The sequence below is a fragment of the Caretta caretta genome, chromosome 3 (genome assembly GCF_965140235.1).
Source record: "Caretta caretta isolate rCarCar2 chromosome 3, rCarCar1.hap1, whole genome shotgun sequence".
Lineage (NCBI taxonomy): Eukaryota > Metazoa > Chordata > Testudines > Cheloniidae > Caretta > Caretta caretta.
In genome coordinates, this window is record NC_134208.1 from 197,748,855 (window position 1) to 197,768,035 (window position 19,181).

General features: G+C 40.1%; 1 protein-coding gene across 4 annotated transcripts in view; it reads left to right on the plus strand.

Annotated features, from left to right (window-relative positions):
- KIF16B (kinesin family member 16B) overlaps nucleotides 1-19,181 on the plus strand; it is a 288,909-nt gene that overhangs the window by 177,248 nt on the left and 92,480 nt on the right. For 3 of the 4 annotated variants that reach the window (XM_075127230.1, XM_048842636.2, XM_048842638.2), the window contains one exon: nucleotides 3,177-3,266. In XM_075127230.1, coding sequence (XP_074983331.1) covers nucleotides 3,177-3,266 — 90 coding nt within the window. Of the gene's footprint in view, nucleotides 1-3,176; nucleotides 3,267-3,496; nucleotides 3,576-19,181 lie in introns of those variants that run through there. The other variant, XM_075127231.1, reaches the window with a different exon arrangement.

Below are 19,181 nucleotides of genomic sequence, written 5' to 3' on the forward strand. Positions count from 1 at the left end.
ATCAACATAAAATGTTGATTAGACTGTTTACCTCTGTCACCAAGCAGAAGAAAAGTTCAGCAGTCCACATTGTCGTATTCTCGTTCCATAAACCTAATTTTCAGGCAGGAAATAATCCTGTTTAATCTAGAGCAGAACTAAAACTGCAGTTTTAGACTATTCAATTAAATATTAATTTATTAGTTTTTGTAATAAAGTCAAAAATATATTTAACTTGATAGACTACAAGGGTTCCAAAAATAGCTGTTGTTTTCCTCATAAATCCATATTTAGTATTGCACTGCGTGTCACAATGTTGTTAAAAATGTGTTTAAAATGTTATGGAAAAAATACATTATCCTCTGTATACAGATACTAACACTGATGATATAAAATTGTTTTAAAATAAACTGTGGCAGAATATGCCATAAAATTTTAAAAAAGCATCATTCTGAGTTAGGAACTAAATTCTATTCTGCAGGTCAGCCTTTTGAGAGTTACACCCATAGCCTCTCTATATGGACTAACAGTCCCTATGTTTCAGATATAAAATTTGATTTTTGAACTGCAGCAGCACAAAAATGACCTGCCCAGTCCAGCCCAAATTAACTTTACGTGCTACTGCTCTAGGGAAGTTCTGCAGATTTTCTTGGCCGTGTAGCCACGGAAGCTATGCTCTCACTAGAGCAGTCCAGCTCCCGTAAAAGTAAATTACTCTTTTGACTACATTGGTTGGAACAGGCCCTCTTTAGTGGCTATAGAAAGTTACATTAGGTTTTCCGCAACCACCCTTCCTTTGTGCGTGTAGTCTGAGTCTGTCCTGTCCTAACATCCAGTAGGATTATGGAGCTTTTGGGAATATTAGGATCTTGCCAAACGTTGAAATTGAGCCACTTAAAAATCTCAGTATTGAGGGTGTGGAGAGGGTATCATTGCCTGGGTGACAGAACACCAGCTAACCAAGGAAGAATGTTAAAATAGCAATGGTTTGGAACATAGCTTCTCAATACTGCCTTCTACTTACCTCAACCCAGTCTAGCATCTAGCAATATAGATAATAGAGTCATTAAGCTTTGGTAAAGTCTCACAGGATGGAGGTGCGAAATAATAATTGGGATTTGGAGTCCTCTTGAGTTTGATTTGAGTAATTCTTTGCTTTCCTGGAACTTATGCAGTTCTCAGATGCAGAGCAAGATACGTTGACAAGCATTTTTGGCACATTGACGTCAGTGCTCTTCCACAAGTGTGTGGTCCAGAGGGCCGTGAATGTTTTGGGCCTGCTAAGACATTATTTTTTTTCACTGAAACTTAGAAAAAGGGCAAAAGTCATTTCTGGACTGAGATCTTGTAAGCTTAAGAGTGTCAGCCCAGAGTGAAATTTTACTGTTAATTTATAATCCCTGTTTGTTTATATAATTAAAACAAACAATGAAATGACCTGAAAATTATAGCTGCTCAAACATTAGTTAATTATTACCATCGGTATCATTTTTGCATTGTGAATGACATCCTATTATAGTCTAACATTTGCTTAGATTCTGAGACTGATGTTATCATCTAGGTAAATTATAAACTATTTTGTCTAAAAGATTAACATTCTTTAGTACAGCAAACTGTTCATTCACTGTTTACAGTTTGAAATAAATATATACTGTAAATGCATTCAGCTGATTCTTAAATCCTTAAGACATTTTATTATTATAATCATTATAAAAAAATTGTGAGATGCAATTGGGTATGAATTGTTTATAAGGAAATGCAGTGTGTCATGCAGAAATTTTTATTATGTTTAAGTAGCATTTGATCATATTTGTGATCAATTTTTTTATAAAAAATAACTTTCAAAGAAGGGAATGGTAATGAATTTTCTTATTAAGGACTTAAAGTAGTAGAAAACTCACATTCTCAACGATGTTAAAAAGAGAACTGAATATCTTGAGATCAATTTGTTACATGCCCTTATTTTTTCTAGTTCCTATGTTACACAATGCACATTTATTTTTCCTTTTGCAAAATGTTGTCACTATGTAATTCCACTGTTGTATGCACATCAAGAGGGAATGAGAAGGTCATAATTTATATGGTATTAATGAGTTAGCTGTGACCAAATAAGGAACTCATAACAAGCTCCTTCTGGTTTTGCTGTTCCAAGTTCTTTTCCCCCTCCCCTATTATTCCATCTTGTCTGCTTTTCTCCAGTGCCGTAACTACACTATATGATCAATAGTGAACAGTAGTTATTTTAGATTTACTTTGGGGTTAAAAGCCAAACCCAGTTCTTTCTGGAATAAATTTTGTTGACGTGTTTATCTTTGCCCTCGATCCATAACATCGGAAGTTCAAGTGCTATACCTCTTGTTAACCAGGTTAATATATTTAATTTAATACCAGGTATGTATATATGTTAAGACTTCGGAATTGTGATCATTTCTACTAATTTCAGAGAATGAAAAACTTGCTTTATGTCAAATAATTTCTCAGTTGAAGCAAGGAGTTCGGGTTTTCCCAGTCTCTTAGGATAGGTTGTGCCACCCTTAGTGACATTGATAAGTACCTACTCAAGGAATAATCCTGTTGGCGTACGTGAAACTACTCTTACGAGTAAGGTGCACACCCATGTGAGTAAGGGTGCATATATTGCATTTTGAAGAAATATTTTCAATTGAAACCTAGAAAATTACAGGACTGTTACAATGTACCTTTTACAAATGTTAAATACACTCTCATGCAATAATTTACAATGTGGACGTGCGTAATATATATATGTATAGCAACACAAAACCAGTGCTGTGTGCTATGGTGTAATGGATTATCCCATTCATTATTTTAAATAATAATGTTGGTATCTAAAGGCACCATAACTACACAGTGGAAGGTTTTGAGTATTTTCACATGCATACAGATTTGTGAAGCCACTCCAGAATATGCAATAAAAGTGTTCAGTCTCTGTCACTGAATAAATATGGTTAAAGATTTCTTGTCTGTGAAATCAAGCAAATAATTTTGTCAAAAGCCAGTTGTGCTTTTCCCCCCAATACATTCTGCCACCATAACAACAGAAAAATTAAGTAAACTTATCAAAATATGTGGTGTTACGTATGGGAACTAATGTTGCCTGCTTTATATAGCAACTCTGTTTGCTGCATTCTTTTTAATGACAAACTGTTTTTTTGTTGTTTTTGTTTTCTGGTGAATAGGTAACCGTCCTGGATGAGATCTGGACAGTATTCAGGCGGTACAGTCGTTTTCGAGAAATGCATAAAACTTTAAAGTTAAAATACCCAGAGGTAAGTCACTCAGAAGCTTCTTTTGAGGGATAGAGTGGAAGTGAGGCTTGAAAAGAAAGATGCTTTCAAAATATATATGCTGTCTAAGATCCTTATTCTCAGATCTGTGTTTCTTGCATAGGACTCACAGGCTCCTGCAGTAGTTTGAGGTTCCAAAGTCACTGGGTCCAGCAAGATAATCATTGCATTGTCAACAATGTGTTGCCTCTAACCATTAATTTCTTTCTTAGGGCTGACTGGACTTGGTCCCTGCAGCTGACTGCAACATACCTGTTGTCTCATTGAGTCATCTCGACAATTTCTTCTGTTCCTTAGTTATCATATAATAGTTTATATGATATAATAGTTCCTTGCAGGTTGCTATAAAATATAAGATTGTTCCGTCTGGACACCTCAGAGGTTTTGAGTATTGAGCCTTTGTTGAGGGGTAAGGTCTTAGTTCACCGCAGTGTGCATTATAACATTCTAGTCTTCACTCTTAACATCTGATTTTTGAATTTTTTTGCCGCCTCATTACCCTCTCTTCCTTGGATGTCGTAGAAAAAACATCCCAGCAGCTTCAAGAAGTATTCTTGTGTGAGGCACATCACAGGCAAACATTATCTGGTATATTTCAGAGTGACCATGCAATAGAAATTACTGTGGGCTTGCCAGGCCCTGAGATGTTCTCCTTCCCTCTCCTAGCATTTCCTATAAATAGAAGAACCTAAGCAATTTGGAAGGGTTTGAGGTCAAAAGTCTAAAATAGACCTGGAGAGAAACACAAATTTTCCATTTTGCAGGAATTTCCATAATTAAAAAAAAATTGTTCCTCCCTCTCCCAACTGAAATTTCCCAAAAATGTAATTCCTAAAACCCAACATTGTTTCTAGTTTTGACTCATTTTATACTACATTGTAGAATATAGAATTAAAATAGTTGAAATGAAAATTCATTTCAAAACAAAGTCAAAATATTCCCGTTTAACCTTATCAGAATGCTGTTTTTCAATTTCTAAATGAAATTTTGTTGAGCTTGAAAAGTTTAGCAGAAATATCACTTTTGACAAATCAGAATTTTCCAACAAAAAAAAGTTCCATCCAAAATTTTCCAAACCGCTCTACTCTCAACTCATATACCTGATTTTATGCATTGACTCCAATGCATTGACTTTCTTTGGTATTTCTAGTAGCAAAGGTTCTGAACAAACTCAGGTGAGGAAGCTGTTTGGACAATCTAACGACATCCTGTTGCCTGATACAAATGCGGTTGTCAGCCCTGTTATTGATAGCAGTGTCAAGTTCCATTAGACTGAGTCCTGTCATATCTCACCTCACCACACCAAACCAGATTCCCCATCTAGATCCCAGCCTGGGATCCCCAATGTCCCGGCATAGCTCATGAGAGAGCAGAGGTGCGAGGTTTGGTGTGATAAATCCTCTTAGCTGCTCAGAAAATTTACCTATGGAGAGCCATCTGCATGCACCTCCTGCCTTCCTCCAAAAACAAACCCCATGCTTGAATACTTATCATCTGAGTCTGGGTTACAGACCTCTTCCCTGACATTACATTCCGTAGCTGTTGAAGGGAGACTATCTTCTCTGCAATATATAATTATCAGATTCAGGAAGAGCCTGTTGCTCTGAAAAGCCCCTTGTGTCACGGAGTATTATTGTGCCCTTTTTGAATACACTCTAGAATATTTGCAGGGCAGCAAATGGCATTTGCTCCACATCTCATGAAGCATTATTGTTTGATCACTGCCTGAGCAAAAATCGAAGTCAGGCTTGCTGGTGTTACAGAACTTATTTCTCTTGCCACCGCCTAATTTTGCGGTACATATTTTTAAGATATCTTAGCTCCCTCTCTCCCCTATATTTTAAATGTAATTTAACGTATGTTTTTCCTTGCAGTATGTCTTTTACTGTCTGTTGCAATATCTTTGTGTGGTGTACTTATGTATTGTTGTAAGATTGCACTTAGAGTAGGAATCTATTACAACATGCATCTTTGGATAAGAGATAACATAGTTAATGTTATCTGATGAGATATAACCAGATTGACCACCCTCAGAGTGGAACGTTCTATAATCCTTTAATTATTATTTTTCCAAATTTCACAAATTTCCCCTTTTTGCTTCAAATGCAGTGATAATTGGAAGCTCTAGGTGTCATTGCAACTCCACTACAGGGTTGGCAAGTGATGCCCCCTACTGGAGCTTGCCGCTTAGAACTAGAGTTTCCTACCAGCATTGAGCTAGTTGCCTACCAGTATTGAGCTGTAGTACATCTATATATCGTCAAAGAACAATAATTACACGTAAGTAATTATTCTCCTCTGGAGAATATATGTTTGAAATAGAAAGCAATTTTCCTCTTTTCTCTAGCCCCTTCCCTTCATCATACTTATAAGATCAATATACTCGATGCTGGTTTGTTGTTGACAGACTTTCCATTTTGATACACATGGCTAGTAAAATTTTTGGGACTGGTCTAAGGTGGTTTTATTAATGAAATACTTGTTTAACCATGTGGATGATGATAATATAAACTGACATACATGTTCCCTTCTTAACTATTTTCACTGTCTATCAGCCACAGTATATTAGTCATTGCCATATCTCATGATACATGATATTTTCGTAAAATATGAGATACTTTCTTAAAACAGCATAGTAATAATTTTTGGTTTAAAATATATTATATTTAAGAGAGAATGTATAATCACATTTATTTCTAAACAATGACACTATAACTTTGATCACTATGGTCTTTTTAGTACTTATTTAGTTACCAAAGTGACAGTTTGTTTCCATTTGTATATAGCCATAGATAATTTCTAGATGTTAACATACCTTGGGGCAGTGACCATGTCATCGTGTGTGTGTGTGTGTGTGTGTGTGTTTGTGTGTGTTTTACAGCACCTGACACGGTGGGGACCCAATTCTATCTTGCAACTTTCAGCACTACAAATAATAAGTGACCAATTTATGGGAAAAGAGGTGTTTGATAACATCTACACTTGATTTCTAGTTATCAGTATGTCCACAAACTGTGCTGTCTCTCTTTTGTGAAACATGCTTATTTAAGGAAGTTGGGGGTGGGGGATAACAGAAAAGAAACCTGCTTACTAAATCACAATGAACATGAGGCAAGCAGGGTGGAGTGTGGGATTTTTTTTATTTTTTGGGGGGAGGGTTTTGTTTTGTGTCCCCCTCCCCTCCCAAGGAATAGCAATACTTACATTAAATAGGTGAGTTCTGTATGGCCTCCAATATTTTACCTTTATTTAAAATACCTTTTGAATTGTACTACTTTTAAACGTAATTTGCAACATGTAAAGGAGCTATCTCTGTTTAACTAATTGAAAATCACCCAGACATTTCTGCTGATCCCTTTCTGATATAAGTTGTCACTGAATTATTAAACAAGTGCATAAATTTAAAATTTGGAAAAGTTACATCCCTGAATTATTCCAAATAAATTCAGTTCCGAAAAGCAGCTGCATAAAAATCTATTTGAGTTGAATTATTTCATGTAGTTCACCTTCCAACTCCAAATTATTTATTATAAACAGAAAATATTGTATACATGTTTAATGTATACAGTGCCCTGCTTTTGGAAGTGAACTTTACAACTCATTGGTTGCTGCACTTGAATTACTACATCAGTATTTTAATAATTTGCCGATCTTGCAGTTTGTGTTACTGCCAGTGAATTCCCGAAAGGAATGTACTGAAAAACTGATTTATTGGAAAGGTAGAATGTCTAACATTTCAGAAAGAAGAACTACTTCATGTCCTACAGTCTCAAAATATGCAGTAAATTATTTTACTTAGCAGCACGTTTAAAATCAGATTAATAAATAGATTTTGATAACTGATTGAATTTAACTAATTGAAATGCATTGCAGAGAAATTTTAAAAGACCAAAGTGGCATGCACCAGTGTGACATTTTTATGTGCTACAGACAATACTGTACTTTGGTGTTAACCGTGTGTATTGTATAAAGTGTGCGCAATAGTCATAGATAGTCTCAGGATTTTTTCTTACATTGATTCTTTAATTACCTTTGGACTTTTTAGTCCAGACAATACGTGCCTTTCAGCTATAGCAACACTTGTAATTAAAGTGTTCTGGGGTTTTTTTTTGTTTTTTTTTCAATGAAGAAGCCTGACAACCTTAGCTGAGAAGCAAGAACTTTTAGAGCTGAATTCTTTCTCTTTTTTTTTTAAAGCAGCCCTTTTAATGTAGTGCCAAATCATAGTTTTACAATTTTCCCCAAGTAGAGGGTAGTGCAGGAAAAGATTCCTTCCCTGCTCCCCACCTTGCTTCAGACAGGCAGATTGCTGGTGTAGTAATCACTCTTTTATGGCAAAACTGACCGTCACATTTGGGTTACTCCCTGTCTGGTGCCCAAAAAACAGGTGGGTGGGATGTGAGCACAGAAGGACAAGTAGTAAGTCCCTGTTTATCTCTCATGTCTGAACTCAAGGTCTGGGTGTCCATTTATCAGCATCCAGGTTGGGGGGTCTTTTCTCCCTCTTATGTCCCTATGTACTGGCATGATCTGGCCTATGGTTATCAATGTAGGCTTCGGTCGAGGAGGGACACTGGGCTTGTTTTCACTGCCAGGGTTAGTCAGCCTAAGTTATGCTACTCCAGCTATGTGAATAACACGGCTGGAGTGGATGTAGCTTAGGTCAACTTACCCCAGTGTCTTCACTGTGCTGCATCGATGGGAGACGCTCTCTGGTCAACTTACCTTAATCTTCTCGGGGAGCTGGAGTACCAGGGTTGACCGGAGTGCGCTCTGCGGTCGATTTAGCGGGTCTTCACTAGACCCACTAAATCGACCCCCACTGCATCAATTGCAGCAGCATTGATCTTCCTGCAGTGAAGGCCAGCCTACTGTCAATCTTCCTCTGGGTCTTTTTTGCTCAGTGTTCCTCTAAACATTACTGAGGGAAGCACTCGATGGTTGAATTGAAGGATTTCTTATTCTTGCTAATGTGTCTTTAAAAATATGCAGGTTCCATTAAAAATATTAAATACCTTTTTAATTAAAATAGGAGGACATGAGGCATGCAGGCAAGAGCACTCCACTACTGAAGCTACTTACTTTTACCTTGGTGCTTGTAAAAAAAAAAAAAAAAAAAAAAATTATAAAAGACACATCAATTTTATATTTATATGGTCCCATGTTGTTTCTTCACTTGGAAGTTGGGAACTGTTATTCCCTACAATATTTTTATAGTTTCATCTTCTAACGTGCAGTAGCTGAGCATATGCATGCACTTATATTTATTTTCAAAGGATTTTGTGCAGTGATTAAGCTAACCCTTCCCCTCTGCACCTTCCTCCCCACCCAGTTTGTCTTTATACTTTTGCATAACTGATTGGCTACAGAATATCCAGGTTGAAGGAGCAGAGTGCATAGCGTAAACTTCTGCCTTCAGCAGAGGTCTGCATAGCATGTGATCCCTTTAATCAATCCAGGCACGTGAATTGGCTGGGACGTACTACAGAGAACATTCCATGAATAAGTGTACTGAACCCTGGGTAATTGGAACTGGGAACCATTATTGCAGTGATACTCTATAGAGGCTATGGAATTTCAAATTGCATTATGTCTCAAACAATAAAGATTGCATTTTATAACCTCCAGGAAAGTGTTTCTGCAATAATGGTATTGTCAGTGTTTTATCAATCTAGCCTTTCAGAGGAAAGACACTTTCGGTAGTGTGAATAATAGTTGTATGTTCCTGGGATACCACCTCTTCATTTCTGAGGTCAATGACCTCCACTTATCAGAAGCCTTTGTCTGACAGATTATTGTGTTATTGTTTGACGGGACCTAAGGTTATTGCCAACTGTGGTTGTTAATAGGCCTTTCTCTACTCGTTTGCTATGATTATACGCATTATTTCTGACTCAGAGCAGAAAATGTTTCTGAAAGAGCTCAGAGGTACTGATGCACAGATGTAGAACTTTTTTTTTCTTGGCGTGCTGGGATATAAACTGCCAAATGATTTTATTCATATTAAATTGAGACTCTACACACTATGAAATTATTATTCCCATAAGTTGTTCCCCTAAAGCATTTAGTGTACTAGTGAAGCCCCCTCCACTTTTTTTTAACCACACATTATACATAAACACCTAGCTTTATTTAAGCCTTTGATATTAACTTATAAAAATAATAGTTTTTTCCTAAGTATCCTTGAAGAGGGTTGTAAGGCCCTTCTCAAAACTTTTTCAGGGAGGTGTATAAATGATCATATTAATGATAATATGAAAATATAATAAATAAGCCTGAAGATGCATGAACTACTCACTCAAGCAACAATATGATTTTATTGTTTTCATCTTCGTCTTCCTGAGCTGTCATTATGTATCCTCTGCTTTTGTTAACTGACATTGTTAGTTCACCCGGGCGGGAGCTCTCTTGTGTTGTAAAGTGCCGTGTACACTTATGGTGATTGTCACAGGGTTCATTCATTGCTGGTAGCACTTCCTGCTGGTCATCCTGAGGATTAGCTCCAGCCAGGTGTTACACCCTCCGCTGCATCTCTCCCATTGTCCCCTCGCCCTGTGGACCCCTCTCACGCCAAGAACTGCAGCCTCCTCTTCATGACTCGGCCCTCCAGCCAGGTCACCATATGTTTTCACCCCCCTTCCTGGGTATCATAGCCCTTCTTGGTAAATGGGCTCAGGAGGTCTTCCTTCTTGCCTGCTCACCAGTGCCACTTTGTCAGCGGCTGGTAGGGGGACCTGGGCCCACCCTCTTCTCTAGGTCCCAACTCAGGGGCCCTCTCATTGACAGCCAATGTTTGACCTACTCCATACCTCTCTGCTCTTTCCCCTGAGCCTTGCCTACTTCTCTGGTTCTCTCCCTTCTCTTGGCTTGCTAAGCCACACTCCCTCCTCCCAGGGAGTAACTGTAGGCTACCTGCCAGTAGCCCCAGATACCCCTCCCTTCTTCTAGGGAGCGGCTGAAGACTCCTTCCCTCCAGCCCCTTCTGTGGCCATCTTTCTGGTTTATATAGGCCCTGCCTGTTCCTGCTCAGCTGAACCTGTTCTACTTAATACCCTGCTTCCTGTCTCCTTCTCCAGATGCAGCCTGGGCAGTTAATTGGCCCAGTTAGCCATCTTAAGTCTTCCAGGCCCTGTCTGGGTGGAACACCCCATCAAAGTGATCTTGACCAAAAAGCAAGGGATGTTACACTGGGGGGTGGGGCACACACACTTTGGGAGTGGCGGGAATGTGAGCACATGCTCAAAAGTTGGAGGCTGGCCCCATCTCTCTCCAGGCCCTTTACTTTCCCATTGTCCGGGGCTGAGGGGACTTGGTCGATCAATTTAGCTTTTGTAAGGGGAAAATATTAAACACCTATTTAAACTCTTCTGGGTTTTTCAAAATCCTTTTGCCCCTGTTTCTTTTGGAACCTTAAATATTCCATTTCCTGACTTTCCAATTTTTAACTGTGCAGCTGTAGTTTCATTAACACAGCTTTTTGTATTTAATCTCCTGGGATTATTTAAGCAGAAAAAGGGTGAGGAGAGAAATAGTCTTGTGCTACTTACTTGCGGAGCTTTTAAGCCCATTGCCATACAGCTAATGAGCTTCTGGATTTTATAAATTGCTGTGCCAGCAGAACTTAAAAGCTCCTTGCTTCAGAGCTATTGAGACCGAAACTCTGCTGGTTTTGCCATTGTAGCATGTAAATTACTGGTATCAGTAAATACATACTTGCTGTGCAGGCATATGCAGCATGTGTGTTTTGTATGCACCAGTGTGGATTTTGGATTATTTTGATGTACTGTGTAAACGAGGTTTAAAACACAATGCTTAAATTACTTAAACACTTGTCAAATATTTCTAATGATTTTGTTTGAAATCTGTTAAGGCAAAAGCGCTGATTCTGCAATGAGTTCAGTGTAGAATTGGGACCTTAGTCAATAAATTTGAGACTTACTCGGGTTTTATAAGTTTTATGAACCAAACCAAAATTCAGTGGTGAACTAAAGAAAGTTACAAAAAGTAAATTCAAGATATATTAACAAGAATTAAATTAGTTAATACAATTTATCAATTAAACCAGTATAGTACATAACTCTGTACTATTATTTTGTGAAGACAAGTTTTTATCCTCGTATGGATTCTTACTATAGATCATTTTAAAGGCAACTAACCGCCTGGCAATTATCCATGTTTGGTTAATATTTCAAAAACACCTAAGTGATTAAAGATCCTAATCCCGTTGCTAGTTTTGAAAATTTTACCCAGTGGCAATCAAAATAAACTCTAACATACTGATTTTAATTTTAAGATTTTAATACTTAAAGAATGCCCCCTAATATGAACAGTGTACTTAGATTTTTTTAGCAATTGAAAATATGTGTTTTTATGTCATTGCCCTGTGACTCAGAGAAATGAAAGGGGATTTTGTTCAGTTTCCTAAATTATATATACAGGGAATTATATTCATCTAAAGGCAGAGAATGGCATGGCGGAGAATGGAAAATTGCAGTTCAAAAGGTGAATGTTGCAGAAAATTTAATGTGAGAACACAAGGTTAGAATGGAAACTGTTTGCAGTATTAACTATAATGCTTGTGACCAGCAACATTATAATCCATATAAAGATGCCTTTATGCAGTGTAATTATGTCAAACAAAGAAAAGCATTAAGAAGATGATATATGAAATATAGTTCATAAAAGGATGAATTAATTTTAATTTTCCTGTTTAGCCCTTTGTTAGTCTTAGTGATGCCACTTTCCATAAATATTGAAAGCAAAATAATAAAACAGTAATATTAAAAATGCATATCTATTACAATACTTTTATAAAAGAATATTAGTCACCTCTTTTGTTCAGCACAAATTACAATCATTACAGCATATATCATTTTCCATTTTTCCATTTATATTCATATCTCATTCAAGTATTAGTGGAGAATGCTTTTGTAACAAAAAAATAATCACAGAGGCTTTTCCAACCCAAACCCCTTAATTATGAGAATTCTACAGGCAAGTAACTCTCTTTTCTTTCTTGTACTCATAGAATAGTGTGTATTAGAATTGAGCAAATAATTGATTTTTCAGGGGGCATTTTTTTTTTAATTTTTTCATTTTGCATCAGTCATCTTTGGGTGGCTTTTTTGCCCTTGTTCTGTGGGGGTTTTATTTATTTTTTTAAATTTTTTTAAATTAGGCAAATTTCAAAACACAACACTGTTTTGGAACAAAAGATTAAACATTTTTACTTTTTATATTTTTCAACCTAAGCAATTAATTGAATTTGACTTTAATTCACAAATTGTTTTGGAGCCCTCCAAAATTCATTTTTTGCAAAAGTGCTGTTTGCTGAAAAAAATGTACACCGGTCTAGTTTAGGTGCTCTTCCCACGTCATCTTTTAGTTTGTTATGAGTTACCAAAACAGCTAAATAAATAGGCCTGTGATCACTCCACACTCTATTGGACTTTTTTTGGCTAAGGGACATGTTCTGCTATAGATTACTTAAAAGAAATTGAACCCATCAGTCTGAAAATATATACGAACAGGACCATTGCTCACCATGGATAAACTGTAAAATCCTGTTCATGTTTGTTTGTTGCTTCATACTGTTCAATGCAAGATTCATCATGGTGTCATAAATGACCGAGCCTCAGTGGGTCACAACTAAGGATACCAAATTCAGGACAGACTGTTGAGAAATAAGACAGACTCATCTGTAACTGGTGCTTATGCTTATTCTATCATTCGACTATACCAAGTCAGTAATAAAAATGAACTTCAGTGTCACCACAGTGCTTAACAAGAAGTCAAAAACAGTCTCCTAGGCATTCCAGCCCTTGGCTCAGCAGCCAGACACTGGACTTTATGATGAGTGGTTATTGAAAACCAATTTAATCAGATATAGGGCCCTTCCAATCCCAAGAGATCACTTAGCCAGGTCAATATATAACTCAGATCTTACCCAGTAATCACACTGATGCTAATCCTTTGGTAACTAAAGTTAATAATAAAAGAAAATAAGATGAAAAGTAAATAGGTCATATGCATACAGATGATTTTTCAGAGTTCATAGGTCAAGATGATAACAGTGATGGAATAAACTGCTAGCTTGCAAAAGTTTTTCTGGAAATTACCCAAACAGGTTGGGGGTCATCAGTCCTTGTTCGAAGTTTCTTTGTTAGAAATCCAGTCCAGAGAAATGAAGGAGGAAATGAAGGCAAAATGGAGATGTCTCAGGTGCTTTTTATATCCTTTGTCATGTGCATGGAATTTTACTGTCTCAAAACAAAGCTCCTTAGCCTCTGTTTATGGAAAGTTACTGGCCCAAGATGGAGTCCAGAATCACATGAGCATATCACATGTCCTTACATGCTTTGTTGGCTCACAGAGGCAGCCATTGCCCCTCTTCTTTCTGAGGCGTCCATAGGAAGGCTTCACTGTTAGAGTGAAATGTCCTTAATGGGCCATTATCACATAGCTGTCTAGCCCTGTTAACCTTATCTGCTGGGTGTTACCCAGAATACAGTACATGCGTAAGATGCAAGTCCGTGGCCAGTATTCACAGTTATAGATACAAAAATGATACATGGATTTAACCAGGATAATCGTATATCATGGATTGTAGTTTTGCCATTGACACCTTACATGACCTACTTTGCACAGAAATTGTATAACAGTGGTAATATCAACGATATAAATGGTCATACTGAATCATACAGCATCACAGATGGTAAATGTGTTAGTCACCAGTTGAACTAAAAAAAACTCCACCAACTTTAAGACTAGCTCAGACCTGATTGGATTAGATTGCAGGACCAATGTTAGCATATTTGACACTTGCATGGTATACAATTCCGCATGACTAGGAAAAAGATTGGGAAAATGGGTTTTGGATCTGATCTCAGATGCAAGAGGTTTCCTTCCTAAAAACTGGATCTGAATGACTCTAGCTTGTGTGAGAGCCTTGGGATAGGGTTAAGATGGACCATGTGCTGGTCCATGTATCACCTTGATGCACAATAGTGTGTTCTACTTCAAGTAGTATCCCTGTGGGTGCTCCACTTCATGTGTCCCATACACCTTTGATCAGAGATTTTTGGTAACAATGCCAGTTTAGCCTACACATACATTCCAGGTATCCTCATGCTCTGTATTGAGCATGTGTAGAGCTGTTCAGGCAAACTCCCTCAGTTCTTTCTCAACTGCCATTCAGCCTGAGACTTAATACCTAGAGTACCTGCATTGAACTTAGTTCAGAGCTTAGACTTTACTGATTATTTTAGTTTAGTAATTTCCTGTTGTTTTTTTAACTTAGCTTTAATTTTACATTATCTTAAGGGGTTTTCTTTCTTTAACACACACCCTTTTTTCCTCCTCTTCCCCCTCCGAGGGGCTATCTTTGAGGGTCATCATCTTTGGGGTATGCTGGAATTCCTGGAAGTCAACTGCTGCCTCTCCTGCAGAGAATCTATACCAGTTAGTGACAGACATTTAGCCTCTGCTGTCTGGGAGACACCCGTATAACAACAAAGTGTAAGATCTGTTTATCTTTTAAAAGCAGATCTTGAAAAAACAGGGAAATTAAATTTAGGCGTCTTACAATGGAGCAGTCCAGGCCCAGATAACCACCTGTATATCAGTCTCCAAGCTCCCCATCAACTTCATATACCATGAGCAACTCAGTGAGTGGGGTAAGAGTACATAGGGTACTGATAAGGTTCCCAGGAAAAGGACTTCTAGTGCCCTCACAGAGAGCCTCCATCAAAGACGGTTAGGGCACTACCAAAACTGACAATTTCTGATACCTCATGTCCCAGACAGGGTACCACTGAGTCTCCAAGCTTCTCCAGTACTGAGAGCTCATCAAAGACTTCAAGTTCTTCCAGACTTACCGCAGTACCTAAATCATCCTTGGTACTGAAATCATCCTTGGCACTGAAGCTACCCGCAGTGTCATCTAAGTATGACCGCTCCAACAGAGACTCTAAGCACTCACTTTGTACCAAGGAAGCCTGTGCCATCTTCAGACCCCTCAGCACCCAAATAGGGACTTCCACATTAACCATCTTCCTGTTTTATCCCACCTAAACCACATCAATCTAGAGAGGAAGCTGTCCTCCATCCATGGTATATTAGAATAATCTTCTTTGAGAAGATGCTGCCATGTATTCCACTTAAATGTGTGTACACCGAGCACTTTGGAGCCACAGAATTTTGCCTAACAGTACCTGTAGATAGGCAGTGTTCATGCCTCATGGCCATAGCCCCTCCCTTGGCTATATGAGATTGCACCAACTGCCCCCTCTCAGTTCCTCCTTACCGTCCATTGCTGGAGTCAGAGCTCTGTAGGATTTTACCTCACATTTCTCTATTTATTGACTTTGTTCTCAATATGTATATAGTTAATTAGTATCCCTAGTATAGTTAGACTTGGTGGTAGTTAGTTGTATAAGTTTTCTCTGGTGATGCCTACATCAGGGTTTAACCATTGTACATCATGCGAGGGGGCAATCCCCAACAACAGTCCCAACATACGGTGCTCGCTGTGTCTAAGCAAAGCCCACATCAGGGAGCGATGTTCGATTTGCAGATCATTCACAAAATGGACTCAAGCAGTGAGAGATCTTTGTCTGAAGCAGCACTGCTCGAACACGCCATGTGACCTGCTTCAGCACCGAGGACGTCATCAGAATGGAGGTCACCCTTGCGTATGGACAGTGCTGCCGCTTCGTGTCCTGGAGCTGGCACCTCGCTGAAGAGATGGAGGAGTCATTCCCCACTGAGTGCGCCAAAAAGAGGTCATATAAGATTGACCAAGGCCACCGCAGGTACTGTCAGGACTCATCTCCCTCCCCCAGAAGAAGCATGAATCGGTATATGATGAATGCCAGTGCACAGGATGGAGTGGGTCCTGTCAGTCACTTCCTGGCACCATACAGGGAGGTCAGAGACCCTGTACTGTTGACTCTGATTCTGGCCCTGTGGCATCCATTGATACCAGTACAAATGAGGGCAACACCACCACCGGCTGCTTCCACACCTGTGATGTATCAGGCAGTCGTGGACCTCCTCTGCCTTTCTGTCCTGACCTCTCCCTTGGGCCAGGACTTTCCAGGGCTGTGTCCTTTATAGTCCTGTTGGCTGGCTGGGCTGCTGAACCTATAGGTCTGTTGGTGTCGCACTCCAGTGCTTCTCTTCCATGCTCGGTGGAAATGGGCCAATGTCTGGGCTCGACACAAGGGACCCCCTCAGCTCCAGGAACTTTGGTACACCTTCTGCTGGTGCTGCCAGTGTTCCTGTGGCGGCAGTCACCGCCTTCTACTTCAGAACAGTTGTTTACTTTGGAGATGATGCCGACTTCGGAGTCAACACCACTCCCAGCACCAGAAGTGATGAAGGCATATTCGGTGCTCACAGTACCATTTCTACTGTCACTGCCAGCCCCCTCATCATTCAGGGCTCTGGATGAGTTGGACTGGGTGCTTGCACCATCAGGGGTAGCCCCACTGCTATCCCTCGAAGCCCGGGACTCCTTGGTGTCCAAGTCAGGTTCTTCCTCTTTCTGCTCTCCATTGCTTGAGCGCTATGGGTACCAGGATTGGCGCTCGTCTCGTAGTCATGAAGAGGCCCTTGGCCTGGTGCCTAGTGGTCACCAATGTCCTTACTATACCAGGGGCCACCATAGAATCCATGAGATGATCCTTGGTCATGGAAGTCCAGTTCTTCATCCTACTCAAGGCCAAGATCACTGGCCAGGTCTGCAGCATTGACCTGGTTGATCTGGATCCACTGCATATCCAGATAATGGTGAGGCTTCCCCCTCAAGGAGTTTCCAGGGTTGTCACACCTGGGTCAGTGAGTCCTGCAGCAGGACTGGCTTGGGCCCACTTAACTGCCTCATCCTCATCCCTGGACTGTTCTGCGATGCCAGGCTCTTCCATCCCTTTAGTAAAGGAGGATTTCAAGGGGTATCAAGACCTGTTGCGGCTTGTGGCTGCCTCCCTGGATATTCAAGCAGAGTTCCTGCAGGAGGACACCCACAAATTGAAGGATATCCTGCAGCCATCTTCCCCTGTGAGAGTCTATGTGCTCTTCTAGCCTACTAAGGTCCTCTTGAGCACACTGACTTTAGTATTCCCTGCAGCTGACCACATGGAAAACCGCTACTTCATTCCTATGCAGGGATTTGAAGGTTTTTATTCCCATCTGGCCCCAAACTCCTTGGTTGTAACCATGGTAAATGATAGAACCTGACAAGGCAAGTTTAAATGCACTCCCAAGGAGAAGGACTCTAAGTACATGGAGCTGATGTGCAGGAAGACTTTTATATCTCCTTTTCTTTGTAGATGCGAATTGCTAATCAGCAAGCGTTGTTGTCCAAGTACAACTTTGTCTACTGGACAGCTATGTTCAAATTTGCAGATCAATTGCCAGAGGCCTCAAGGGAGGAATTTCAGGCATTTGTCACCGAAGGCTGTTTATTGGCTAGGACAGCTTTGGAGTCCATGGTGGATGTTGTGGATACTTCTGCAAGAGTAATGGCCTCTGCAGTGACTGTGAGGAGGTATTCTTAGCTGCAGAATTCGGGCATTGCCCCCACGTCCAGCATGCCATTGAGGATTTACCCTTCCATGGCCAGATGACATTCTCAGATAAAACCGACAAGACTCTGCACTCCTTCAAGGACCCTAGCTCTACCTTTCATTCATAGAATCATAGAATATCAGGGTTGGAAGGGACCCCAGAAGGTCATCTAGTCCAACCCCCTGCTCGAAGCAGGACCAATTCCCAGTTAAATCATCCAGCCAGGGCTTTGTCAAGCCTGACCTTAAAAACCTCTAAGGAAGGAGATTCTACCACCTCCCTAGGTAACGCATTCCAGTGTTTCACCACCCTCTTAGTGAAAAAGTTTTTCCTAATATCCAATCTAAACCTCCCCCACTGCAACTTGAGACCATTACTCCTCGTTCTGTCATCTGCTACCATTGAGAACAGTCTAGAGCCATCCTCTTTGGAACCCCCTTTCAGGTAGTTGAAAGCAGCTATCAAATCCCCCCTCATTCTTCTCTTCTGCAGGCTAAACAATCCCAGCTCCCTCAGCCTCTCCTCATAACTCATGTGTTCCAGTCCCCTAATCATTTTTGTTGCCCTTCGCTGGACTCTCTCCAATTTATCCACATCCTCCTTGTAGTGTGGGGCCCAAAACTGGACACAGTACTCCAGATGAGGCCTCACCAATGTCGAATAGAGGGGAACGATCACGTCCCTCGATCTGCTCGCTATGCCCCTACTTATACATCCCAAAATGCCATTGGCCTTCTTGGCAACAAGGGCACACTGCTGACTCATATCCAGCTTCTCGTCCACTGTCACCCCTAGGTCCTTTTCCGCAGAACTGCTGCCTAGCCATTCGGTCCCTAGTCTGTAGCTGTGCATTGGGTTCTTCCGTCCTAAGTGCATTCCTTGGGGATGTAAGCACTGGTGATGCAAAGATGCCATTATGGTGTTCAACAGCAGCGGCAGTGCACATTTGGGCAGCCTTTCCCACCCCTGAGACGGGGGGACTACCCCAGAAAGGGTCATAGATCCCATAGGAGGAAACAGTCAGGTTTGGAATTCAGACAGTCCACAAAGCCTTCACCTCCAGCAGTGGCTGATGAATTTAAACAGTTTCAAGAACTGTTCCTCAGGATTTCAGACTCCCTCCAGATCCCACTACATGAAGTTAGAGAGCAACACCTAACTTAATACCTTGCTGTCAAATCTTGCTCTCAATACCTTGCTGACCTCTAAGTCAGCAAAAATAGCACTCCTGATCAACGAGGCCTTGCTGGACTCAGCCAAGCTAATCTGGCAGACCCCAGCATCAATTCCACCTACCTGTAAGTGAGCAGACAAAAAGTACTATGTCCC